Source organism: Varanus komodoensis, unplaced genomic scaffold, assembly GCF_004798865.1.
Source record: "Varanus komodoensis strain SLA01 unplaced genomic scaffold, ASM479886v1 scaffold11, whole genome shotgun sequence".
In the NCBI taxonomy this organism is placed as follows: domain Eukaryota; kingdom Metazoa; phylum Chordata; class Lepidosauria; order Squamata; family Varanidae; genus Varanus; species Varanus komodoensis.
The window spans coordinates 12,330,057-12,351,984 of NW_025335317.1; the positions used below are offsets into that span (position 1 = coordinate 12,330,057).

A 21,928-nucleotide genomic window follows, 5' to 3' on the forward strand; every position below is an offset into this window, starting at 1 on the left:
AAGCAAGGAGCCTGTCATGTCCTTTAGTCCACCAAAACTGGAAGTTGTACTGAGCTGTTACCTGAACAAAATTCAAAAGGAGAGCAAAGGGATAAATTCTGTAAGATCAGTCCATGGGCTGCAGTCAGACCGAGGTTTGGAGGTGGGTTAGAGAGAACAACATTAAAATATCCAGTCCTCGCCTGCAGATGGATGGCTTGGAATTCCAGGAAGCTGCAGCACGTGGCTTCTGTGCAGGGGTTAGGTGTGTTGAGCAGAGGTTATAGGAGAGGGGATGTGCCTGGATCAGGGGAGATGGGGCGACTTTTCTAAGCACAGAAAGGGATGTGGCTGTAGGACAGACTTTGGAATAAGTCGTTCCTCATGACTTAGAAGAACAGTGGGAACGAAAACACATAATTACCAATCCCTTTGAGATATTCCACCATGTATTTGACACTCAAGGGAACATGACGATGTGTTGCATCTCGGTACAGGTGTCAAGGGAAATGGCAAAGATTGTCTGATGCTCTGGACCACCTTTATTCACTGCCCCATCCCCATGGGCTCTGGGCTCTGGTCCAACTTCACGTCTAAAATACTGAATTTCAGTGACTGCTGCAAACAAACAGAGAACATAAATGTTGCTATAACACTTTCTCTGGGCATCCTTGCCCCCCTGACACAAAAGCGATGGTCTGAAAAGCTGTAAGCAAGACGATTTAGCAATAGTGATGTGGCTCTCATGAGCCATGAAGGAACACGGGAAGTCGGGCTGTACAGCATGCAATACTGACACACAATACGAGGAGGAAAACCAAAAACAAGCACACCAAAACCCTTCAGATAGGCAATGATTTGTTCTGCCAGTTGAGCAAAACTGAAAACCCCTTCCTGATGTTCCAATCAGTGTCTTTCATATACTCCAGCCAGATGATTTCCATAAAAGAATATGACAACCTTGTTAAAGCCGTTTGTTTATTTATTTTGTTATTTATTGCTGCATGCCACCATTGTGTCGAATACAGACAATCAGGCTAAGATCTGTTGCACTGAATGCTGTCACCCCTGGCTTGATTTGTACAAATTCACAAGATATAACAGTTTTCTGTGATATGCATCAGAGGACAACAGAAAGACCATATTTTTGCCATGGAAAGATTGTGGTGGTCCAAATTCCTCATCTAGTCCTGATTTTCATTCCAGGTTCCACTTAAGTAATCCAAAAAGGAATATTCAGCTTGTTACTTCTGTCTATCACACAGCCCAAGAGCCCAAGAAAATAATTTCATTTAAAAGTTTGGCTATGTAAACATCCGAAACTGTCATATTGACTCTCTCTAAGATAGGACGTTATTTTGGTAAGTCTGTCAATAGACACGAATAAGGTAATAAATTGGGGAATTAATATAAAAACATCACACTGGTTACCTGAAGTACAACATGAATATCAAGTATGAGTTGATGCCAGAGTTCAGTTCACACTGAATTTAACAGTCATACAATTACTAGCTAGTAATTGGAAGGTTATGCATTTAAAAATCTGTTTATTTTTATCAGGACAAAATGTTCCAGCATTATCTAAATTTTGCATTTAAAAAAAAATCTTTTGGATGCACTTACAGAAATAGAACTGTTTTAAACCATGTTCTGTACTGGGTTGCTTACTTCTGTTGCCACATCAAAAATATGCACAGAAATAATTCCTACAGCACAGATAAGCTTAAAGCTGCAATCCCACTGGATTCCTTGTGACTTATTCTGGTATAAATCTACAATCAGAATGTAACAGGGCTGACTCTGATCAGAACATCAGTAGACGCTATTTTGAGTGAGGTCAGTGAAACCTTTCCTATAACTGGACAGTATAGCCTTGTTTATTACACTAGCCTTCCCTAGCATGGTATTTTCCAGATGTTTTTGGCTAAGATTCCCATCAGCCTTGGCTAGCATCACCAATGGCCAAGAATGATGTTAGTTATACCTGAATACATGTAGAGGGTATAGGTTGAGGAAAGCTGTATTGTCTATCTGACTTCTTGGAATGGAATTTAGTGGTCATATTCAGGACAATTCTACATTTAGGTGGAAACCCTCACACTTGTTTTCAAGGAGGAGCAGAGAATGCAAAATATATAGGGTTGAGCCCAATCACTGGGTTCTGAAATGGCTCCTTTGGTAAAGACAGGCCCTCTTGCATGCGGAATGGACATTTGGATTAGCTGTCCCAAAGACTGCAGCATCACCATAAAAAGTTGGCACCCAGCATTGGCTCTCTGACATGCAACTTTTGAGAACATTTATTGTCTTTACAAGTGAACTTGTCAACACACACAAATGCCTGGGATACAAAGATCTGCGCAATGCGCAACACAAGCACTAGGCTTGTGTTGGCCAAACACTTCACACTCAATGGCAAACAGAGACTATCCAAAACAGTCTATGAATTGCTGCATTCAAAGAAGAAAAATCAAAACTTGGGTGGGGTCTCCTGGCCCTGGATTAAATTTGGCCAGGGCTTCCCTCTGCCTTACACTGAAGTTTTGGAGCATCTGAATTTTTTTCTGCATTGAAGAGGCTCTCAAATGCCAAACCCTGAAGGTAATGGTTGTTCAGTGTCCTTCCTCTCAAGGTTTACTGGAAGTTTTCCGTAACTGGAACTGAAAACAAAAACTCTGCAGGTCCCAGATTTGGTGTTGGGACCTTGGTCGGAAGACAGAGCGCGCAAACAGAGAATTCTTCCACGCTACCTCTGACCTTTTTGGGTGCCCTGTTGCAAAGTGTTGTTGAGTGGCACAAATGCCCAGATGAGCGGATGCTGAAGGGGGAAAGCAGTGAGCGTGTGGGCAGGAGGGGACAACTGGTCAGAGCTTCCATGTAGCCTGAAGCACCTGATCCTGCCTCATCTTGGAAGCTAAGCAGGTTTGGGGCTGGCTGGAATCGGATGCGTAACTTAATATTGTGAACCACCCAGGGAGATTTGGCTACGGGCAGTATAGAAATGTTATGGATGACGATGATGATGGTGATGATGATGATGGAGTCTCGGTTCACGTTTAACACAAATGGGAAATATTGGCCTAACGAAAATAGGGATGAATCTTGAGTTAAAATAGACAACTATAGCAGTAAGAGTAGAGCTTGTGAAAACTGTAAAAGTGCATTCCGGAGGTCGTTGTATCCTGCAGTGCCAAAAGCAGGAAAAGAAACGGTTCTTTTATTCACTTCTCCTTCTAACCACACGGTGATGACCAAGCACCAGGACCTTCTCTGCAATCGCCTCACTGAACTGACTGTGGGAAGTCTTCTGTCCCACCCCTCCTTTCCACCTGCAGCATAAACCCGGAACGTTCACAGACTACACTGATTTCTTCTAATAAGCAACAAGGTTTAAACCCCCTCCATATATGCCTGAAGACCAGAAAAAAGCATCTTTAAAAAAAAATGCTAGGAGTTGCATCCACGTTGTCTTTCAAATACCTTCACGTAAATATTATTTCTACAGCAATTTTTTCAATGTTGTATGCATTTCCTTTAAATGCTTTAGCTACATTCAACAAATGCCTTTTAGCAGAGTTTTTGCGCAAAGCCCCATGAATAATTCTTGCTTCATTGCTTGCAGACAGCAGCCTTAGAGTATCTGAACCTTTAAGCATGAAATTAATTTAAAATTTAACAGGGTCTACATAAGAGCAGTTATTTTTAATGTAACTATTTGAAGCACTTAGAATGGCACGGTCTTCTTTAAAGGTTTCACTCAGTTGTGATGTTGACAAAGAATGAAACCATTTTAGGATGAAGAGGTTTTGCTTCAAAACTGGTTCTCTAGATTTTGGTTTTGATATGTGCGTTTAAAAACAAACAAACAACAGCCTGCTGAAAGAGTGACAAAAGGTTTTCAGCATCTCTTGCGCAAGCTTAATTCTTACTATGCCAACTACTTCACAGACAATGTGACCAAAATCCTTGTGGTGACCAGTGAGATGCTACAACAGAAACTATCAAACTTATCAGCAAGCCACGCACCCCCATCCCTTGCCCTGGTCTCATCGCTCTTCCACACCCCGTCATCCATCGTCTTCAGCGTCTCTTAATCTACAGCCTTCGGGATTTCCGAAGAGAGAAGAAACCAGTGCCTTGTCATGGATAAACAAAAAGCAAACTGCATCACAGTTTGTATAAAACACATGTTGTTCCATTACAAAAATATTTAGCTGATGAAACTGCGTACAGTCCCCCATGAGTGAGAAAAAGGAAAGCGTGACTTCGCCCAGGCACACACAAGTTCTGCATCCAAAGAGCGCTGCACTGACTTCACTGTTCCTCGTGGGTATTGCCGCTCTTTGGCACTGAAGCCAATGGGGAAGCCAAGGTACCTTGCACCTCTGCACACAGATAGGATGGCGAGATTCACCACAATCCAGCAATGGTGCCCCGGCCATGAGAGGAGCTTTTTGCTTGCTGGCAACGGGCAGGCAAGGGGCCTCTTGAAGCTGATAGCGTTCTGGAGCAAAGCTACAAGCTTTTCGAAGTCACACGGGAAGTTCTATTTTAATTCATAAATAAGCATGTAGAAAGGGTTCTGAGAAATACCTTGCTGTGCAGTACGAAAAAGAGAAGCCAGTTCCTCATGGTCACTTACACGCCAGAAGCAACCTTGTAGGGGTAGATATTTGGAAGAGGCTTTTCGGGTGGGTGACTCCTGCCCAGGCTGTTCCAGCACGGCAAGGCGGCTGCCAACAGGAGCACCCCTCCGAAGAGAACGCAGAGTCCACTGAAGTAAAATGCCGCGTCGTAAGATTTTGTCCAGTCATAAAACCAGCCTGAAAAAGAGCAGAAAGCTCTGTCAGAAGCACACATTTCGACAAGAAGAATCAATCGATTGCATCACTTTGCATCTAGGCTGTTTAAAAGTGCCGGAATACCCACTGCTTTTCCATAAACATGGGGTAGTTGAAAAATGAGGAATCTGTACTGGCAAGCAAAGGAACACAGGGTACCTTTCAGATGTGACAACAAACCTCGGTATGTTTTTACGTCCGAACCCGTGTCAGTTCACAGCCCATGGTTTGCCACAGCCTGCCAAATCAGGATATGAAGCCAGAGTTGTAAGCTGGTTTCAGAACAGTTTGCTATTATCTGTGAATTCATAAACCATTGAGAAACTGCTGCTACGGCCAATGGCTTAGCTTCAAAAGGCACCATGGACATGGGAATAAACTTACGAAGCTAAGTGCTAACCACATGGAAGATAAACAGCTCTAACCCACTGCTCGTCAGTCGTGCTGTAGAAGTCCATGCCTGGTATGTGTTCACTACGGTTTGGCCTGGTATCTGAATCTGTGAAAGACTACGACACTTGCTTTGTATGGAGAAGGTCTACCTGCTTCTTCAGGTAAAGGCTACAAATGACTTCTGAAAGCTGGTCAACAAAGACAAGGGGTGCAGAATCTCAGGGCCAGGGAATAAGTCTGGTCTGCTTGGGTGGGCAAGCAGCTCTGATCCCATCTACTTCCCCTCAACCACACATTCTTGGGTGGTTTTCTGCCCTTTGTGCTTCTTCCACACCCTAAAAGGCCTCAGTTACTGGTAGAAAGAGGTGTAAGCTAAAATAGGCTGGACGTTGGTGTTTTGGCCCTATCCTTTTGTGTCGTTGGCCCCAACTCCAACTGCAGCTGAAATAATTGCCTGAGCTGTTCTTCAAAAAGGAATCTGGCCCTCAAGCTGAAAGATCAACTCTGATGCAGATCATATCCAGCTAGATGTACTGTTCATCTGACATAACAAAAGACAGATCCTTATGTTTCAAGCCATTGTGACTTCTCGTTTTATAGCACATCCAATCCTGAAGGCTTGGGAACAAGAAAGAAGGGTCAAAGAATTCTAGCAAGGTAGAGTTCTTGGGCTGCAAGGCAATCTCCTCAGTCCTAGAGGAGATCAACCCTGACTGCTCTTTAGAAGGCCAGATAGTGAAGATGAAACTCAAATACTTTGGCCACCTAATGAGAAGGAAGGACTCCCTGGAGAAGAGCCTAATGCTGGGAACAATAGATGGCAAAAGAAGAAGGGGATGGCAGAGGATGAGGTGGCTGGATGGAGTCAATGAAGCAGTTGGTGTGAGCTTAAGTGGACTCCGGGGGATGGCGGAGGACAGGAAGGCCTGGAGGAGTGTTGTCCATGGGGTCGCAATGGGTCGGACATGACTTCGCGACTAACAACAACAGCAGCAAGAATATCCTGTTAGTGACTCTCCACTTCCCTCCTGATTTAACCTCAGTACTCCAAAATCAGTCTGCAAAGGTGGATTTTATATTGTCCCCAAACATATTTGGGCTGAGAGGATGACAAGTCACTAATGTTCCCCAGGGATGCCAAACAAATTAAAATAATTGCCTTTAAAACTATGTGAATCAGAAAAATAAATAGAGGGTTTGGTTTAGAATGCATATTTTTTATAATGAAGTCTGGATGGTATGCCATTCAATGCTATTTTGTCAGATTGCTTATTTAATATAAGAAGCTATATTTGTCATTGCCAGCTAATATTATCCGTATTGCAAGTAGAAATAATGTAAAAATCAAGAAAAGATATGTCAGAATAATTAGATATGCAGTTAAAATCCAATCTTACCTACAATTGGTGGTCCAAGACTGTTTCCAAGTCCAGCAAAAAACATCAAGATGCCATATGCATGGGTTAATTTCTCAATTCCCACAGTCTTTGTTGTGACATAAGGGAAAATGGACCAATTGCCTGTCAGGAAGCCTAAAACCCCTGAAAGTATTGCCAGTGTGATGTAACTTTGGGCAAATGGAATTAAAACCAGTGCTCCAGCAGTCATGATTAAAGTCAAGACATACAGATATAAAGTATTGATCCAATCAAAATCGGCCAGTATTCCTAGAACAAGTTTGCCAATGGCAGTCATAATACCTATTATAGAAATGAGGGGAATGATGCAGTCTTCTTCACTGATGTTCGAACTTCTCGCTATATCTTCCATGAGCAGGGAAGGAGGAAAACCGCCAATGTCGAAGAAGAAAATGGCGATAAAAAGCGACGAAAATACTCTGTTTTTAAAGAGATCCACAGTTTCCTCCCAGTAGTCCAAATACAGGTGCCATTTCCTCTTGGCGAGCTGTTTACAGAAATAGGTGCGCTCCGCTACTTTCTTTTTGTAAGTGTCTGCTTCTCTTGGTGTTATTGATAATAGTCTGTTGGCCGTTGCGAGGGACTCCTTTTTGCACTCGCCACAGGTCGCTGTAAAACCTCCTTTTTCTTCGCTGCCAGCCTTTTCAAGTATGTTTATATTTTCTTCGTAAACATGCTTTTCTCTTTCATTGTAAATGAGGTATTCATCCGGGCCCTTCTCCAGACTTGGCTTTTCTGGTAAGGCAGTGCTGTGTGACTGCAAAGGCCGCATTAGACACCCACAGGCTAATATGTTTAGAGACAGGGCACCAACAATGAGCAAGCATCCATCCAAGCCGTACAGTTCAATGAGCTCTCTTTGCAAAGCCGCATATATAAAAAGTCCTACACTTGATCCTGAGGGCAGAAAATTGAAACTTTTGAGGTAGTATCCTACAAGAACCTAGAAGGTCAATGCTGCATGTGACTAAATGGCTTATGATGGTTTATTAAGCCCTGCATATGTGATTAAGGCTACCTGAGCCTCAAGTGACAAAGAAGGACCAAGGAGAATCCTCGTGCTCTGAACCTGCTCCTTCACCAGAACAGTCCCATCCACGCAAAGGACCCACCCACCAAGCGCCTCTCAGTCTTGTCCGGCTTGCTTTTCAGCTGGATAGCCCTCATCCGGACCATTGGCACAGCCAGACACTGGTTTAGTACATCCCAACCTCAGTTCCTGAAGATGACAAGGAGAAACAAGAGCTGCCCGGCACCAGGGCTCAGTTGGCAACGCACTCCAGAACTGTGGATGACCCTGCCGACTGGTTCCATGTATATGTTACGTGGCATGAGGGGCAGAACAGACCCCTGCGAAACTCCATGTTGGAGAATCCACAGTTGAGTAATATTCCCCAAGCACCACCACCTGGGTCCAGCCCGCCAAGCAGGAGTGGACCCACTACAATGAAGAATTCCCACTTCCAAGTCCCCCACCCTGAGCAGCACCATGGATACTTTTAAAATATACTCCAGTTCGATAGAAAAGCCCTGACCCTGACTGAAGGACAGCAAATACTTTTTTTAGAAAAAGAATAAATTGACAATAAAGAGGACTGAACTGAAGACAAATCGGCCAGGCAAAACAAAACAGAAAAGCTATATTAATAGTATCAGGTACATGTCTGCATGTTTTATTTTTGATTCAGACAGAACAAATGTGCCTTAAACAATCCAGCCTTTCTGAACAGTTAATGCTGAAAAATTGCATTCATATATCTCTAAGGGATTCCAGTTTCAGAGGTTTAACTCAGGTATATGAAAAGTCATTTAGAGAGTGGCACAGATAAGGGAAGAATATGAAAAGGTACCTATATGGAAGCAAATACTGACAAGTCTAATTTCAAAATTAGGCACTGCAGAATGCAAAAGAGGTTGGATGAATGAGATTGTATTGCTTCAGATCTCTCATTCATGACCCAACTTCCTGTCTTTCTTTATATTGTAGATAACTTCAGCATAGCTAATGGAGTTGAACTGGCTTGCTTCCCTTCCCAGGATTAAGATCAGGAGCTAAACTAAATTCAGGCATATGGCAATAAGGGACTGCAACCTGTTTTCCTTCTTGACCCCTACAAATTCTGCTTCCAGGGCTTACTTCTTCCTTAACACAAACCACAGCTTGCCATTACATCCAAACCAGCAAACTACGCTTTATGCCAAACTGGTTTGCAATGCCGGTTTGAGGAACAAATACAACCCACAGTTCGCAAGCTTAAATGCAACAGCAAACTATGGCTTGCACTAAACAGAAAGTTATTGAAGTGTAGAGCACATGCGGATGGCTTGTGTACAGCTCTCATTTTGCATGGCACCAAACCAGGATGACCCTCTTCACACTGAAACCAAGGATCCGCTAGGTGAGCTATACCAAGCCCTTAAAGTATGAAGAGGATATAAAGTAGAGACAATAGCAGGGCCTGCTTATCATTTAGAAAGCAGAGAAACAAGAAAGGAAGCCAAACCATCTTAACTATGGTTTGCTCAGGACAAATGGAATGCTTAACCATGGTTTGCAAACCCAGTTCTGACCTGGGTTTCATGTCCCCGTTTGCTGCCATCCTTATCCACAGTTTCATTTTTTAGATGAAATAATCACAGTTAATTAAACCATTGCATCTGTACAAAGTCACTCAGAATAGAAAGATTAGCACAGGCTAAGCACCATACCTGTGGAAATGAGACCGAGCGCAAGGCCTCTGCGTTTGTCAAAATACTGGCAGGTGATGGTGACTGTCGCTGTATACAGTAAGCCACACCCAAGTCCTAAAAATACAAAACATTTATCACAAAAGACCAAGCATGCTGAAGATACTGGATCAACTGTCTGATCTTTTTCACCGCTATTGCTAGTCCGATTCATTCAGTGAATGGGCAAAAGGGCCATTCAGTCCACTGAGCCCTGACGCTGTACAAGCTCCATTCATTTGAAGTGGGCTTTGCTGCCATTGCTCCATCTGATCAAAGGGAGACTTGAGAGAAAGAGCCCCTTGCAGAATCCTTATTTAACACAGAAGCAGAGAAACTGAGCAAGTCAGAAGGGGCCTCCTGGGCCATCTAGTCTGACCCCCGGCTCCAGCCGGCTCCGCTCATGACATTAGCCACTAGGGCCTTCAAAATGAATCTCTATGAATTCTCTTACCAACAATAATTCCATAGGAACAGAACAGGAAGTAGATATTGGGGGCGACACTGCTCATCATCAGGCCCCCTGCAACCATAAAGGCACTGAAAATTGTTACAGGTCGTGCTCCGAAAGTGGACACGCAGGTACTGCAAATAGGACCTGTGGGAAGACAGGGAGAGGCATGTCAGAAAAGCAAATGCACCCTATGGAGACTCGTATGAAGATTTTTTCCTGTATCAGAACCTCTCTCCATCATTGCTTCCCCTACCCCTCAAAATGAGGTGAAGGTTAGAAAGTTTCATTTCATGAGGCTTACTGTGATAAAGTTTAAATAGTCCAATGTCTTGTAGCAACGAAGAGACTAACATGTATGGAATAAAGTTTTGTGCTCTAGATGAAGTTTAAGAACCTCTATGTTTATTTAGTTTGGCTGATATCCTCTGGATTTCCACTGCTCCCTACTGCATGCTTCATGGTGAGTCACATATCTTTCCATACATACATGTTCAACATATAAAAATAAATTTGCATTTTCAAAGGGAAGGAAAGAGAAATGCATTCCTGTTCAAATCATTTGGAGGAATTTATGAAACTCTTCAACCATTTCCCCCTCCAGTATCTTCAGGCAGCTACAACTGATGCAGTAAAGGAACCGCATCAAACAAAAGGTTCCGGCTCCTAAGCTAACGTAATGCAGCCTTTCACAATTCTTGCTCCACAGCCGGGCCTTGACTTTGGTGTTGAATTATCTGTGCAAATAAACAGGAGGAAGCGCCGAGAGTGTCAGGTGATGAGCAGGAGAGAATCACATGTTTAAGAGGCTAGTGCTTTGGTTTGGAGAGAAGAAATCACATGAGAGAAGAAATCATGTTTTTCTGTAGCAGAGGATGCAGAAGAGTGCATGGCCTGAGAAAATTGGCTGGCACATTTCATTCTAGATCTTCTTGATGCTGCCACCTCCTTAAAGCCTTGGTTGTCATGGAAAGATGGCAGGAGAATCATCTCTCCTTCAACTGCCAATGACACTTCTAAAGCTTAAATATGATGCTTCTCTGACCCATTCCTTGAAACTCGGTGAATCATTTTCAAGGGCAATGTCCCTTTTTCTGCAAGCATCAGAGATAAAGATCTCAATCCAACCTTCACTGAATTATAACCATAACCACCATGATAATCTGATGCTTTGTCCCCAGATCTTCTCTTCAGCAGTACCCCTGGCAATTTTTTGCATGGCTGGCCAATCAGTATCCAGCTGGAAGCAGCAGTGGAGGAGGGAGGCCAAGGCCACGTGTGATTGTGTACCAGCACTTCTTCCAGGCAGTTGTTCAGACCCTGTCGCCTGTGCTGGCACCATCTGCACGGCCGCCCCGGGAGGACCAGCATGGCCTGAAGAACTCTCCTGTGGCTTGCAGACACCCTGCAACGGATCAGCGACCTGATACCCAAGAATTCCTTCTTTGCAAGGCAGGGCTGGTGCAGCCAAGACCCAGACCGATGCTCTTGCATTAGGCGGCAGAGGAGGCACAGCAACAGGCTCTGTCACTCTCTTCCCCTCCTCTGCTAGGAGGGGCCCTCACTGCCTCCCCGCCACCTCTGGAGGGTATCTGGGGAGCCTTGCCAGCTGCTTTCATACTGCAGCACTTGCCCTTCCCACGCCCTCTTCAATGCCCTTCCCTCTGCAACTTCCCATGCCCTCTCCGTTGAAATGAGCATGATTAACACACAACTGTGGGTATGCATACCTATTGGCCATTCACATCAACAGAGCATATGACATCTCACTTTTCCTGGATGGTGCCCAATATTTAAATTTATTTGGTGAACTTGCAGAATAGGATTTTTTAGTTTGTAAAATTCTGGTCTTTAATTTGCAGTCAGGCAAATGCCAATGCAAATATTACATTTCCATTGAACTTTCCATGTCTTGTTTCATGTTTCAGTTAACATTGCAGTGGCTCTTGCTGTCAGGATCTGGGCTGCTCTGGCGGCCAGAACCAGAACCTACCACTCTGTTTGCAGGATCACTCCCAAGCCCTGATGGAGCTCTCGCTCTACTGGTGAGCACCAGCTGGGAGTCCTGGGGGAAGAGCTATATAAGAACAAGCCCTTCCCTCCAGAAGTGGCTTCAGCTCTTCCCTCCTTCAGTGGCTTTCCTGTTCTTGCCTTACTGCATTAGCAGCACAGGTCCTCCTCTCTTCTGCTGTGCCTGCTTCCTGCCTGATCTTTGCTGCTCCTGGTTCCCGCTGTGTATCCCACCTTTCCGCGTTGCCTTGCTGTTGTGCCTGCCCCTTGCCTGACCTGTACCCTGCCTCAGCTGTGCATCCCACCTTGCTGGGTTGCCTCAGTAGTGCAGGTCCTCCTATGAACTGTGGTGCAGCTCCTGCATCCTGCTTGACCCTTCCAGCATCTGGTCCTGTTGTCTCATGTCTCCTGCTCTGTTACCCTGTCCAAGGTACCTGCACCTCTGTGTATCCTTGTGGTTCACAGCCCCAAGGTTCTCCTGACCATGTCCTTCTTCTGCCCTCATGCTTTCCTCTGGTTCCTGACCCTCCGCCTGAACCATGACTATAATTTGGACTTTCCAGGAAACTATGCTTTGGGACTCTGCCTTTCCCAAAGGTCTGTTGTCCTGGTGCCCCTTTTGTTCGCGTATCGCCTGGTCTCTGGCTGTCCACTTCTGGGCCACAGACCCTGAAAATTTCCATGGTTAGAAAAAATGCATCCTTACATTTTCCTAGTCATGTAAATTACTGCAATGAATAATATCTTCAGCCATCTGTGCTGGCCCTATTAAGCCTGCAATCCGAAACACACAGGAGATAATTCTAATATAATTCTGAGCCAAACAGCACAAACCTAAGCATGTTACCCAAGCAAGAGACTATGCTAGTAGCACTATCTGCATTTCTAGACCAGTGCTAGATACAAGTTTTATGCTGATTCACTCATCCTTACTCGGCAGTTTCTCATGCTACAGCTGTGCTTTTTCAGTCTTACATAAGACAACAGTTAATTATTACTATCTGTACTGATTTCCTAATTCTATGATATGGAAGAAACCAGTTCTTTTCTTTAAAGCAATTCTGTTCCTTTGACTGAACAAATTAAAATCAAAACATCTCACAGGCATTTTGAATAAGCAAAGAGTGTATGAGAAATGTTATGTCCTTTCTAAAGACTTACTTGCAAGTAGTCCAACCCCACTTGCAAGGGATCCGACCCATGCAGTCTTTCCTTTTCCTTCTCCAAACATATCCAGCCACTCTAGGTAAAGCACTCCAACAGCTAATGGAGATCCATAGCACAAGAACTGGGTAAAGAAAGATACCACCACAATCATCCAGCCCCATCCACCATCAGGTGACTTCTGGAAAACCATTTTCCAAGATGAACTCCGTGGCTAGAATCTGCATTAAAAGGAACACACAGAGATGGAACACAGAATTTAACAGAAAGAATGTGCAGACTCCAAAAACCAAGTATGTGTTTAAATGCCATTTCCAATAAAACACTAAGCAAGGCATGTCATGAGCGGAGCTGGCTGGAGCCGGGGGTCAGACTAGATGGCCTGGGAGGTCCCTTCTGACTCACTCTGTTTCTGTGTTTCTATGAATGCTGTCAGGAGGCAAGGCAGGTTTTCTAATATCCACTAGTGCAAGCTGATGATGTGGCTGGTCTCTGAGAATCCGAGTCTGGCTGAAGCCCTCTTTTTCATGCTGGCCAGATGTTAACTGGGTAAGCAGGCGAAGTTCCTCTCCTAAGCAACATCTGGTCACAGCATCCCCTTACAAACACTGGAATCCCACTGCACACATGGAATTCCATATTTCAGTGCAGACAGCTGCACCAGACGTGGCCACTGGGCCAGTCCCTTCACAAGAAAATGAGGACGAGCCTCCCTGGAGTTCTATGCATATGAAGATGTAATGGAGAGCATTCGATCAAGAACAAGGTCTACTCTGTCACGCAATCTACCAAGCATTTGTCCCAACTCAATCCTCCTGAAATCAGTGAATGACTCGTGAATTTCCTCAGTTCCCAATAGTTCTTTATGGAATTTCAGAACGTTACACAACTGAAGGTCGCATTATCTGTCCACCCAGAAAGACCACTTTGCAAGCAACTTTGCTCTCCCCAAATTTAGCTTAAGAATATAATGTGTGAATGTGAAAAACAAACTATTTGTTTTCCTGGGGCATGCCGGGCACTTCAGCTGCACAAGTGGGCTGGGGATGGGAGTGAAAGGGTCATGTGCTACTTTTTCATAGGTATCCTAAAATGCCACTGAACAAGCTTTCACTGGAAAACAGATCAAGAATAAATTTATTTATTGGATTTATATCCCACCCTATGAGCCAAAAAGGCTCTCCGGGCAGGTAAATCAACTCTTATTTATCCAAGCATTCCAAACTTCCTATGGAGCGGCTTGCAAACTCAGCCCAAGAAGTTTCCAACGTGTCTTAAGGAATGTTATGACCTGGCAGTTTCATCTTGTTAGCAGCCTGTGCCCACAACAAGCAACCAGGGGCCGGATCAGCGACCTCCGACAGAGATGTTCTAACAAGCATCCACCACCATCACTAAGGGCCAGAAGTGCCCATTAAGGCACTTCCCTGGCCTCACACCGAGACCAGTTTTGGGGAAGTGTTCATTTTGGAAGGAGGCAGAGATGGGCAGACTGTGTACCAGTTTCAGGGCAAGACATTCCCATAAGTCCCATTGCTGTAGTTATCCAAATTGCTTGAGATACTTCCATGCATAGGAATTTGTATATATACAACGTTTGCTCAATTGTGCACCCTCCACCTGTTTGGACTCCAGTTCCCATCAGCCTCAGATAGCATGTCCTGTGCTCAGGAATGCAAGAGTTGTAGGTCAAAGCATGTGGTGGGTACGAGGCTGGGAAAGAGTAGGAGGTTCCCCTCCCGAGGCAGCACATGGAGCCTTATCATCTGCAGAAAACTATTCTGTCAGAAGTAATAAAGATGCAAAATAAGACGAACATTGCAAGAAATGTTTGATTTTAGTACAGGAAAGGTCAGAAAGAGCTACATCCAGTATTATGCAGGTGAAATTCTACCTGCACAACTCCCTTGTTTCCACTGCAAAACCACTAAGACGTGTTTCCTTGATACCCATGACCCTAAACCTGCTCCATCAGTAACTCCAGCCCCTCAGAGGCTGATTTAGGGGTCACCCAGGCAAAAAAAAAAATCCACCAGGGGTTCCGTTCTGCAGGGAATAGATTCAGCAATATCCTCCAAGTTAAAGAAATAAATACATACATACATAATCAGAAAAATGCCAGTTAGCACTATGCATTTAAATAAAAATTCAGTGAGGAAAAGAAAATTTTTCACATACACAGTATAATGCTTCTATGTACTTATTAATATAAAAACATTTATTACTTACAAATGAGACTTGAATCACTGAAGTTTCCAGAACATGTTCCCTTTCATGTACCTGGCAGCTCAACCTGGGCAGAAGAAATTGAAACAACACGCAGGGGTAGAAATGAATATCATGGGCTGTGTAAGGCTGATTTTATACACTTGCATGGAAAGTTCAAGAGCTTGTCTTCCCTGAAACAACAGACAGGCGTGGAAAATCTGACCTACTTGCACCATCACTCACACTCTGACAGCAGCCTTGGACCCAAGGGAAAGAAATGGGGTTAAACAAACAGAATGAAAACGTGGATCTGCCATTGTTTTGCTGTGCTCACAAACCTCTAAGTCGACTGCCTGCTTTTAATGTACTGTAGAATCGTAGAGTTGGAAGGGGCCATGAAGGCCATCCAGTCCAACCCCCAGCTGTTGCAGGACACCAAGTCACGCCATCCCACTCAGACGGCTGCCCAGGTTTGCCTTGACTGTCTCCAGTGTGGAGAGCCCACCACCTCCCCAGGCAGCTGTTCCACTGCTGTATTGCCCTGACCGTGAGGAAGCTTCTCCTGATGTCCAGCCTGAACCTGAGTCGATTATTCCTGGTCCCACACTCTGGTATCAGCAAGAAGAATAGAATCATAGAATAGTAGAGTTGGAAGGGGCCATGAAGGCCATCCAGTCCAACCCCCCTGCTGTTGCAGGACACGAAGTCACGCCATCCCACTCAGACGGCTGCCCAGGTTTGCCCTGTCTCCAGTGTGGAGAGCCCACCACCTCCCCAGGCAGCTGTTCCACTGCCTATTGCCCTGACCGTGAGGAAGCTTCTCCTGATGTCCAGCCTGAACCTGGGTTGTTGCGACTTGTTGAGAAGAGAACTTGACCTTCCTCTTTGTGACAGCCTCTGAGGTGCTTATATACTATCATGTCTCCCTATTAACAGCCAATAATTTATGCATACGAAGTGACATCTTTGCACCTCTTGCCGTTAATTATTTCCCCCCACCCCACTAAAACTTCCCAGTAAAACGTCAGCAATTTTAAAAATGTACAAGGCTGCATTGCACACCCCAGTGACTTGAGTGAGAGAGATAACTGTATGCTTACTCCTCGAGCACTGAACTCCAGGATATTGTGCTCCTTTGGGATCGTGCCTAACGTTAAAGTGATGACTATGGCAATAAAAGAATACTGCCTTGATACTTTGATCTGTTCACCGCTGCGCAAGAAATCAGTGCTGTACATTTCAAGGCACCAATATCCATTCTGTGGAATTCATTGGGTCGCATCCAGTGGTGACTCTGCTATAGAGGGAAGAGCTTCTACTCACACCAAGTATTTTTGCCATTCCCTGCTAAGCGATGCAGCCCAGGGGATGCTCTGGAACAGTGCGGGACATGACGCAGTGGGGGCTGGTGGGTCATGGCACGGTCTGGTGCCAGCACCCCACCAACACGGGAGCTGCCAGCCTCAGAAGAGGGTTGCAGGAGCCATGGACAACTGGCACAGTTCCACAGGTCAAAGTGCTCCCAAGCCACTGCTGGATATGACCCACCCCGTGCAGGCTTTGCAGAATTCCATATTGGTAAAAGTACTGGCTAGATAATTTGTGGTGTTGAAAATGCGCTTGTCAGCAAAAAAGGTATAGGCCATAAGTCAAGAATATCTGCCATGCTTTGAGTTGGCTGCTCTTCATTGGGAGCAGAATAAAATTAGAAAGTAGTGTCTGTCCACAGATCTTTGCAAATAAGGCATACACGTGTATAGGAAAAGCTTGCCCCTTTACTCTGCTTAAATGCAAAATGAAAAGGGTGTCCCTACCTTATTTTCGTCTATGTTCGAGTGTAAATGCACGGCTCCTTATCTACATCCTGGCCTCACTATTTTACCCTACAAATTGCAGGCATGGTTTGCCCTGGCACCACAGTAAGTGGAAGCGGTTACCAGCCCCCTTACTTCACATACAAGAGATTCCATCTGCACTTACCCTGGAGTGAAAAAGAACCAAAGACACAACTGTCTTCTGTGACTTTGACATAGTCCACTTTGGCGCACAGTTTCAAGAAGTAGCCCGAGCCTTTCTATCCCTGCTCAGAAGCTCTACTGGTTAGTGGGACATTACTATACCCAGTTGAGTTCCACCAAAAATGTGGGCAGATATACTAGCTGGATCAGTGCCTTTGCTATGGAAGGCTAGATTTTCAAAACCAAAATCAATCAAGGTCACATCTCATAACTTCAGAATGCCTTTCTTGAGGAACTCTCTATATTACAAAGATGCTAAACTTATCCTGCCCCTAACTAATGAAGAAAAATATACAGAGGAGGAAGCGGCATTACTATTTAAGAAAAGAAGAAGGCTTGACTGCAAGATGGCCAGAAGCATTCTCAGTGGCTCCTGAAATCAAGTTGCCACCTGTCATCTCAGTTACAAAAGCCCAAAGAGTCTTACACCTTTTCTCACTCCCATTAATGAGGCCACATATTTTATTTATATTTATTAATTTAAAGTTTTTATATGCCGTCCAATACGAAAGTCACTGGGTGGCTTACAAAAGTCAGAAAACAAAAACAAAACAATCACATCTGCCAACTCGGTCCCTTCTCTCGAGGCAGTAATGCTCAGTCTCATTTGGTTCTCCTCCTCTAGGTCATCTCCTCCAGGGCAAACACTCCTGAACGGGCCACACATCCAAACCACATCTAAGCTATTGCATCAGTAACCCCAAATGGACTCGTGTCAAACAATGCACATTCTCAAAGAGCATAAATCAGCGAACTCCACCTATGATCTCCTTTCCAGATAAAACTGTTTCCCTGTTTGCAGTTCGAAGACGTCAGATGCACTGCCTAACACTTCTTTAGAAGGAAGAAGTTAGTCTACGATTTTATCCAAGGCTTGTCTGAATAGAAACTAATTTTATTCATTTATTTTAATTTTATTTAAAATATTTATATGCTGCCTACTCTACCTACAGCATAGCCAGGTGGCTCACACTGCTAAAATAAAATAATTTATTCCATTTGAAGTCTTTGTGCAGGGAAATGGAACACGCTGTATGTAAAACATAGTTTCTGTTTTCAGGAATATCCATCCATTCACAATACCTTTTGCCAAGCACCTTCCTTTCCTAAGCATTTTCACACTTGATATAAAATACGATCATGGAAACAGTGTTGTACTGAGAGCCAGTGAGGTGCAGTGATTAAAACTACTGACGGATTCTAGTTCAAGTCCCCAGTCAACAAAGAAACTCACTTTGGGCCAGTCACCTACCTCGCAGGGCTGGTGTTCTGAGGATAAAATGGCAAGGAGGTGAACCTTGTAAGGCACCTCAGGTTTCTTGGAATGGGAAGAAAGGCAGCATATCCATACTGTGGCAACAGTTTTGCATTATAAAGTCAAACAAGGATGTTATATTGAGCATCACACCCAGCATTACACAATTTAAAATGCTTTTTTTAAAAAATGCACACCAAATATTTGGATGAATAAAGCAGTGTTAGTTAACTGAAGGAGGCATTCTTCCCATGTTATGGTACATCCTTAGAAGCTGGATGAAGGCTACGTTATACAGCTCACCATGTATACTTGCCGGAAAAGGCATGTGAAAGTTACCCAACTTTAGTATTTATGGTCCAGTGTTTTGTTTTTCAGCTAGAATCAGTTTGCACAGCCCAAGTACACAGTCAAGATTGCAAAACAGATAAAGAATGACTAGTTTGTACTAAGTGGCCCTTTCTTGCTTAAGAACAGAAGTGTTTTCCTGGAAGATGATCTGGTTATTGTAGCAGAAAGAGTATCAGTCTTGTACTCGGCAGAAAAATTCTCATGGTGAGTTTTGGACACACTCCCTCTCTCATCCTGACCTACCTCCACAGGGCTGTTGTTGTGGGAATATTATGGGATGATCCCATCTTTGCTGCCCTGTCTGCCTTGCACAAAGGGTGACAATACATGCGTGACTTTTGCTGGAAAAGATACAGTAAATCTGTACTTGGAAAATGCAAGTAATTCAAACAAAAGAAGAATACCTTATCATATGTGGTCACTGCAAGTCAGCATAAGAGCTGAGCTTAGTGGCACAGGCTTAAGTGACCAGGATTTTTGCTTTTTGATGTTCTCAAACCTGACGGATTAACATCCAGGAAGTCAGAGAAGGGGCAAATAATGCAGCAAAATTTGTTCACATTACTAATGAAAAACTAAATCTCTGTTTTTGTTAGCTGAAGCCATTTGTTAAAAGTTCAGTGATGTTTTACAAGTTGAATCTATGCAGGCAGAGGTACCAGGAGTTCCACGGCGCATACTCCCAAATAACAATGTATTACTGCAGTCACGCCCATCTTAATAATGTGGGTATTATTACCTGAGTATCCTGCTTGTTGGTGTGTGTGTGTACATATGCATGCAATGCATCCACAATCAAAATGAGTTCTTGCACTTAAAGATGATATTGTATAATAATATATTCTATTCTAATATTCTATTGTTTAGAAATATCCCTCTGCCATTTAAGGAAAAAGAAAGAGGAAGTGTTTTCCTACAGAAAATACTATACAAATACATGAAATAGTGCGCAGGCAAAAGATTATTCTTCTCGGATGGGGCAAGCAAGTCATTCAGGGTCCAGGTCTGCCCCTGAACCCTGCAGGCTGCCCCCTGCAGAACGCAGCAGCTTAGTGCCGAGATCGGATAGCAAACCACCCCATCGCAATGAGAAAGGAAAAGCCAGCTTTTGCTACCCTGAATTTGGTGGCATGGGAGATGCTACAGGTGCGTGGACTGTGTGCAGCCTGAAAGGTGTATTCTAGTACATCAGCACAAAATTGAGAAGCGGAAAACACACCTTAAAATACAACCACTAATTAGAACACACTGCTTCAAAATGACCTTAACATTCAGTAACACCCAATGAGCTGTAGGTTGTTACAACACAATACACACATCAGCACCAACACAGAGACATGTTCACTTTCAGGCTACCTAGAGGTGAGCTAAGAATTGGCTTGTGTATGGTGATACTCTCATGGCTGAGATTTTAACAGCAAGATTTGCTCAAGTTTCCAGGATGAAGTTTCAAAGCAGGGGACAAGAGAGAGGCCCAGAAAGAGGCAACGAGGAGGAGGGCCTTTTCAGTGGTGGCACCAACACTGCCATCTTTTTGGGATCAAGTTAAAACTACCCTGCCTTTCCATAGATTTAATGGTATATGATGGGTCGTGTCTGCAGTTCTAATTGGTCTGGTTTTTAATGGACATGCTTTAGATGTTAAACTGTTTTATAGTTTTTGAATATTGGAATTCTTAGCTATTTTAAATTTGCACATTGGAATTTTATGCTGTGTTTTATTGCATTTGTTATTTTTATTGTATCTTTTGCATTTGATTCACTGTTATGAACCACCCAGAGAGCTTTGGCTATTGGCCAGTACAGAAACAAAATACAGAAACACAAATAAATAACAATGGAGCAAAGTGCTAATAAGCATTAGATGAAGTTAAAATATCTTAAAAGAAAGGTACACCTTATCATCTTTGCAGTATGGTGACATTCTTGCACAGGAGATGGGCTCACACACAACTTACCTCAGAACTAGACATCAAAATGAAAAGGAGTCTACCCAAAATACTGCAATCTACATTTAAATATAGTAAATTACAGTCTAATGTTGGTTGAACCATCAGAAGCAGCTGCTTTTACCATCTGCATCCTAACCTCCGAAAGCACTTATTCACCCATGTAGCATCTTATCTTTCCTCCACAAACACCTGTACCTTTTTGTACATGTCTGCGCGTGTGTGCATGTACACGTGCTCAGTATGGCATAATATAATCAGGCCCTGATCTTGCAACTCTGCGAGGAGGCGTGTATACATGCTGCACGGCAATAAGCGCACTCGCAAGCACTCCAGGCGCTCTTTGCCCAACCTAAATGTCACTGGGAGGGAGAGATGCACCTTTGAACACTGTAAACCTTTGCGTCTGCAGAAACAGACGACTTTCTTTGTCTGTCAAATAATGGAGCATGTGTTGCATGTACCACTAAAAGGCTGACTTAAAATTCCACCAGCTGATTATCCAGGACACAAACATCTCAGCAGCGCATACAGAGCACCATCTCTTCCTATTGTGTACACCGGAGGTCAATGCACATGGGAAGTTTACACAGTAGCAGAAGTAAAGGCGCCTGAAGCCACTTACACTATTAAGAGGGTACACCAGGGAGCAACAGAAGAGTAGAAAATACAAGCAAATAACCAGGAGCCTCAGGTCTCTACCTCTCGCACAGAGACCAGTTTCCCACTGCAGGCACCGGGTCTGGCAGGGCATAACTGAGCCTCTTCCAGGACGGATCACTGGAGAAGAGATGCTTTTGTTTTTAAAGGCTGATCCTGGTCCTTGCACCATCGGCAGCCCGCTTGACCTCCCCAACGCTCTGCACAGGCTGCGATACCTCCCACCAGCAGCCCATCGCTCCCCCTTCGTTAATAACAATAACGCCCGCGGAGCTGAGCGGGGGGTGGCGATGGCCGCGCTTCGGGGCCCCCCAGCCCAGGGCGCCGGCGGAAAGTTTCTGCCTCCGCCACCGGCCCGCGCGCCCGCGCTCCGCCAGCGCCCGGGGGTCGGGACCCCGGGACGCCCCCGGTCCTGCCCGCCGCCCGGCCCCGGCGTTACCTGCCGCCGCCCCGCCCCGGGCGACGAAGGCGGCGGGGCGCCGGCCGGCCCGCTCAGGCGACAGG

The 21,928-nt window shown here is 44.5% G+C and overlaps 1 protein-coding gene across 6 annotated transcripts; it reads right to left on the reverse strand.

Moving 5' to 3' along the window:
* Nucleotides 1-250: 250 nt before the first annotated feature.
* SLC16A9 (solute carrier family 16 member 9) lies at nt 251-21,584 on the reverse strand. 6 transcript variants are annotated; one of them, XM_044420383.1, is made up of 7 exons: nt 21,390-21,552; nt 15,213-15,276; nt 12,981-13,204; nt 9,813-9,956; nt 9,341-9,436; nt 6,611-7,528; nt 944-4,802 (listed from the first exon to the last, which is right to left on the reverse strand). In XM_044420383.1, exons 3-7 carry the CDS (start codon nt 13,174-13,176, stop codon nt 4,618-4,620), a joined length of 1,539 nt encoding a protein of 512 aa, XP_044276318.1. In that variant the 5' UTR covers nt 13,177-13,204; nt 15,213-15,276; nt 21,390-21,552; the 3' UTR covers nt 944-4,617. The 6 variants fall into 6 exon arrangements, with proteins under 6 accessions (XP_044276320.1, XP_044276318.1, XP_044276319.1 ...); XM_044420385.1 differs by lacking the exon at nt 21,390-21,552 and adding an exon at nt 251-597 and having other exon boundaries at nt 4,573-4,802; nt 12,981-15,636; XM_044420384.1 differs by having other exon boundaries at nt 12,981-15,276; nt 21,467-21,584.
* Between the last annotated feature and the right edge of the window lie 344 nt (nt 21,585-21,928).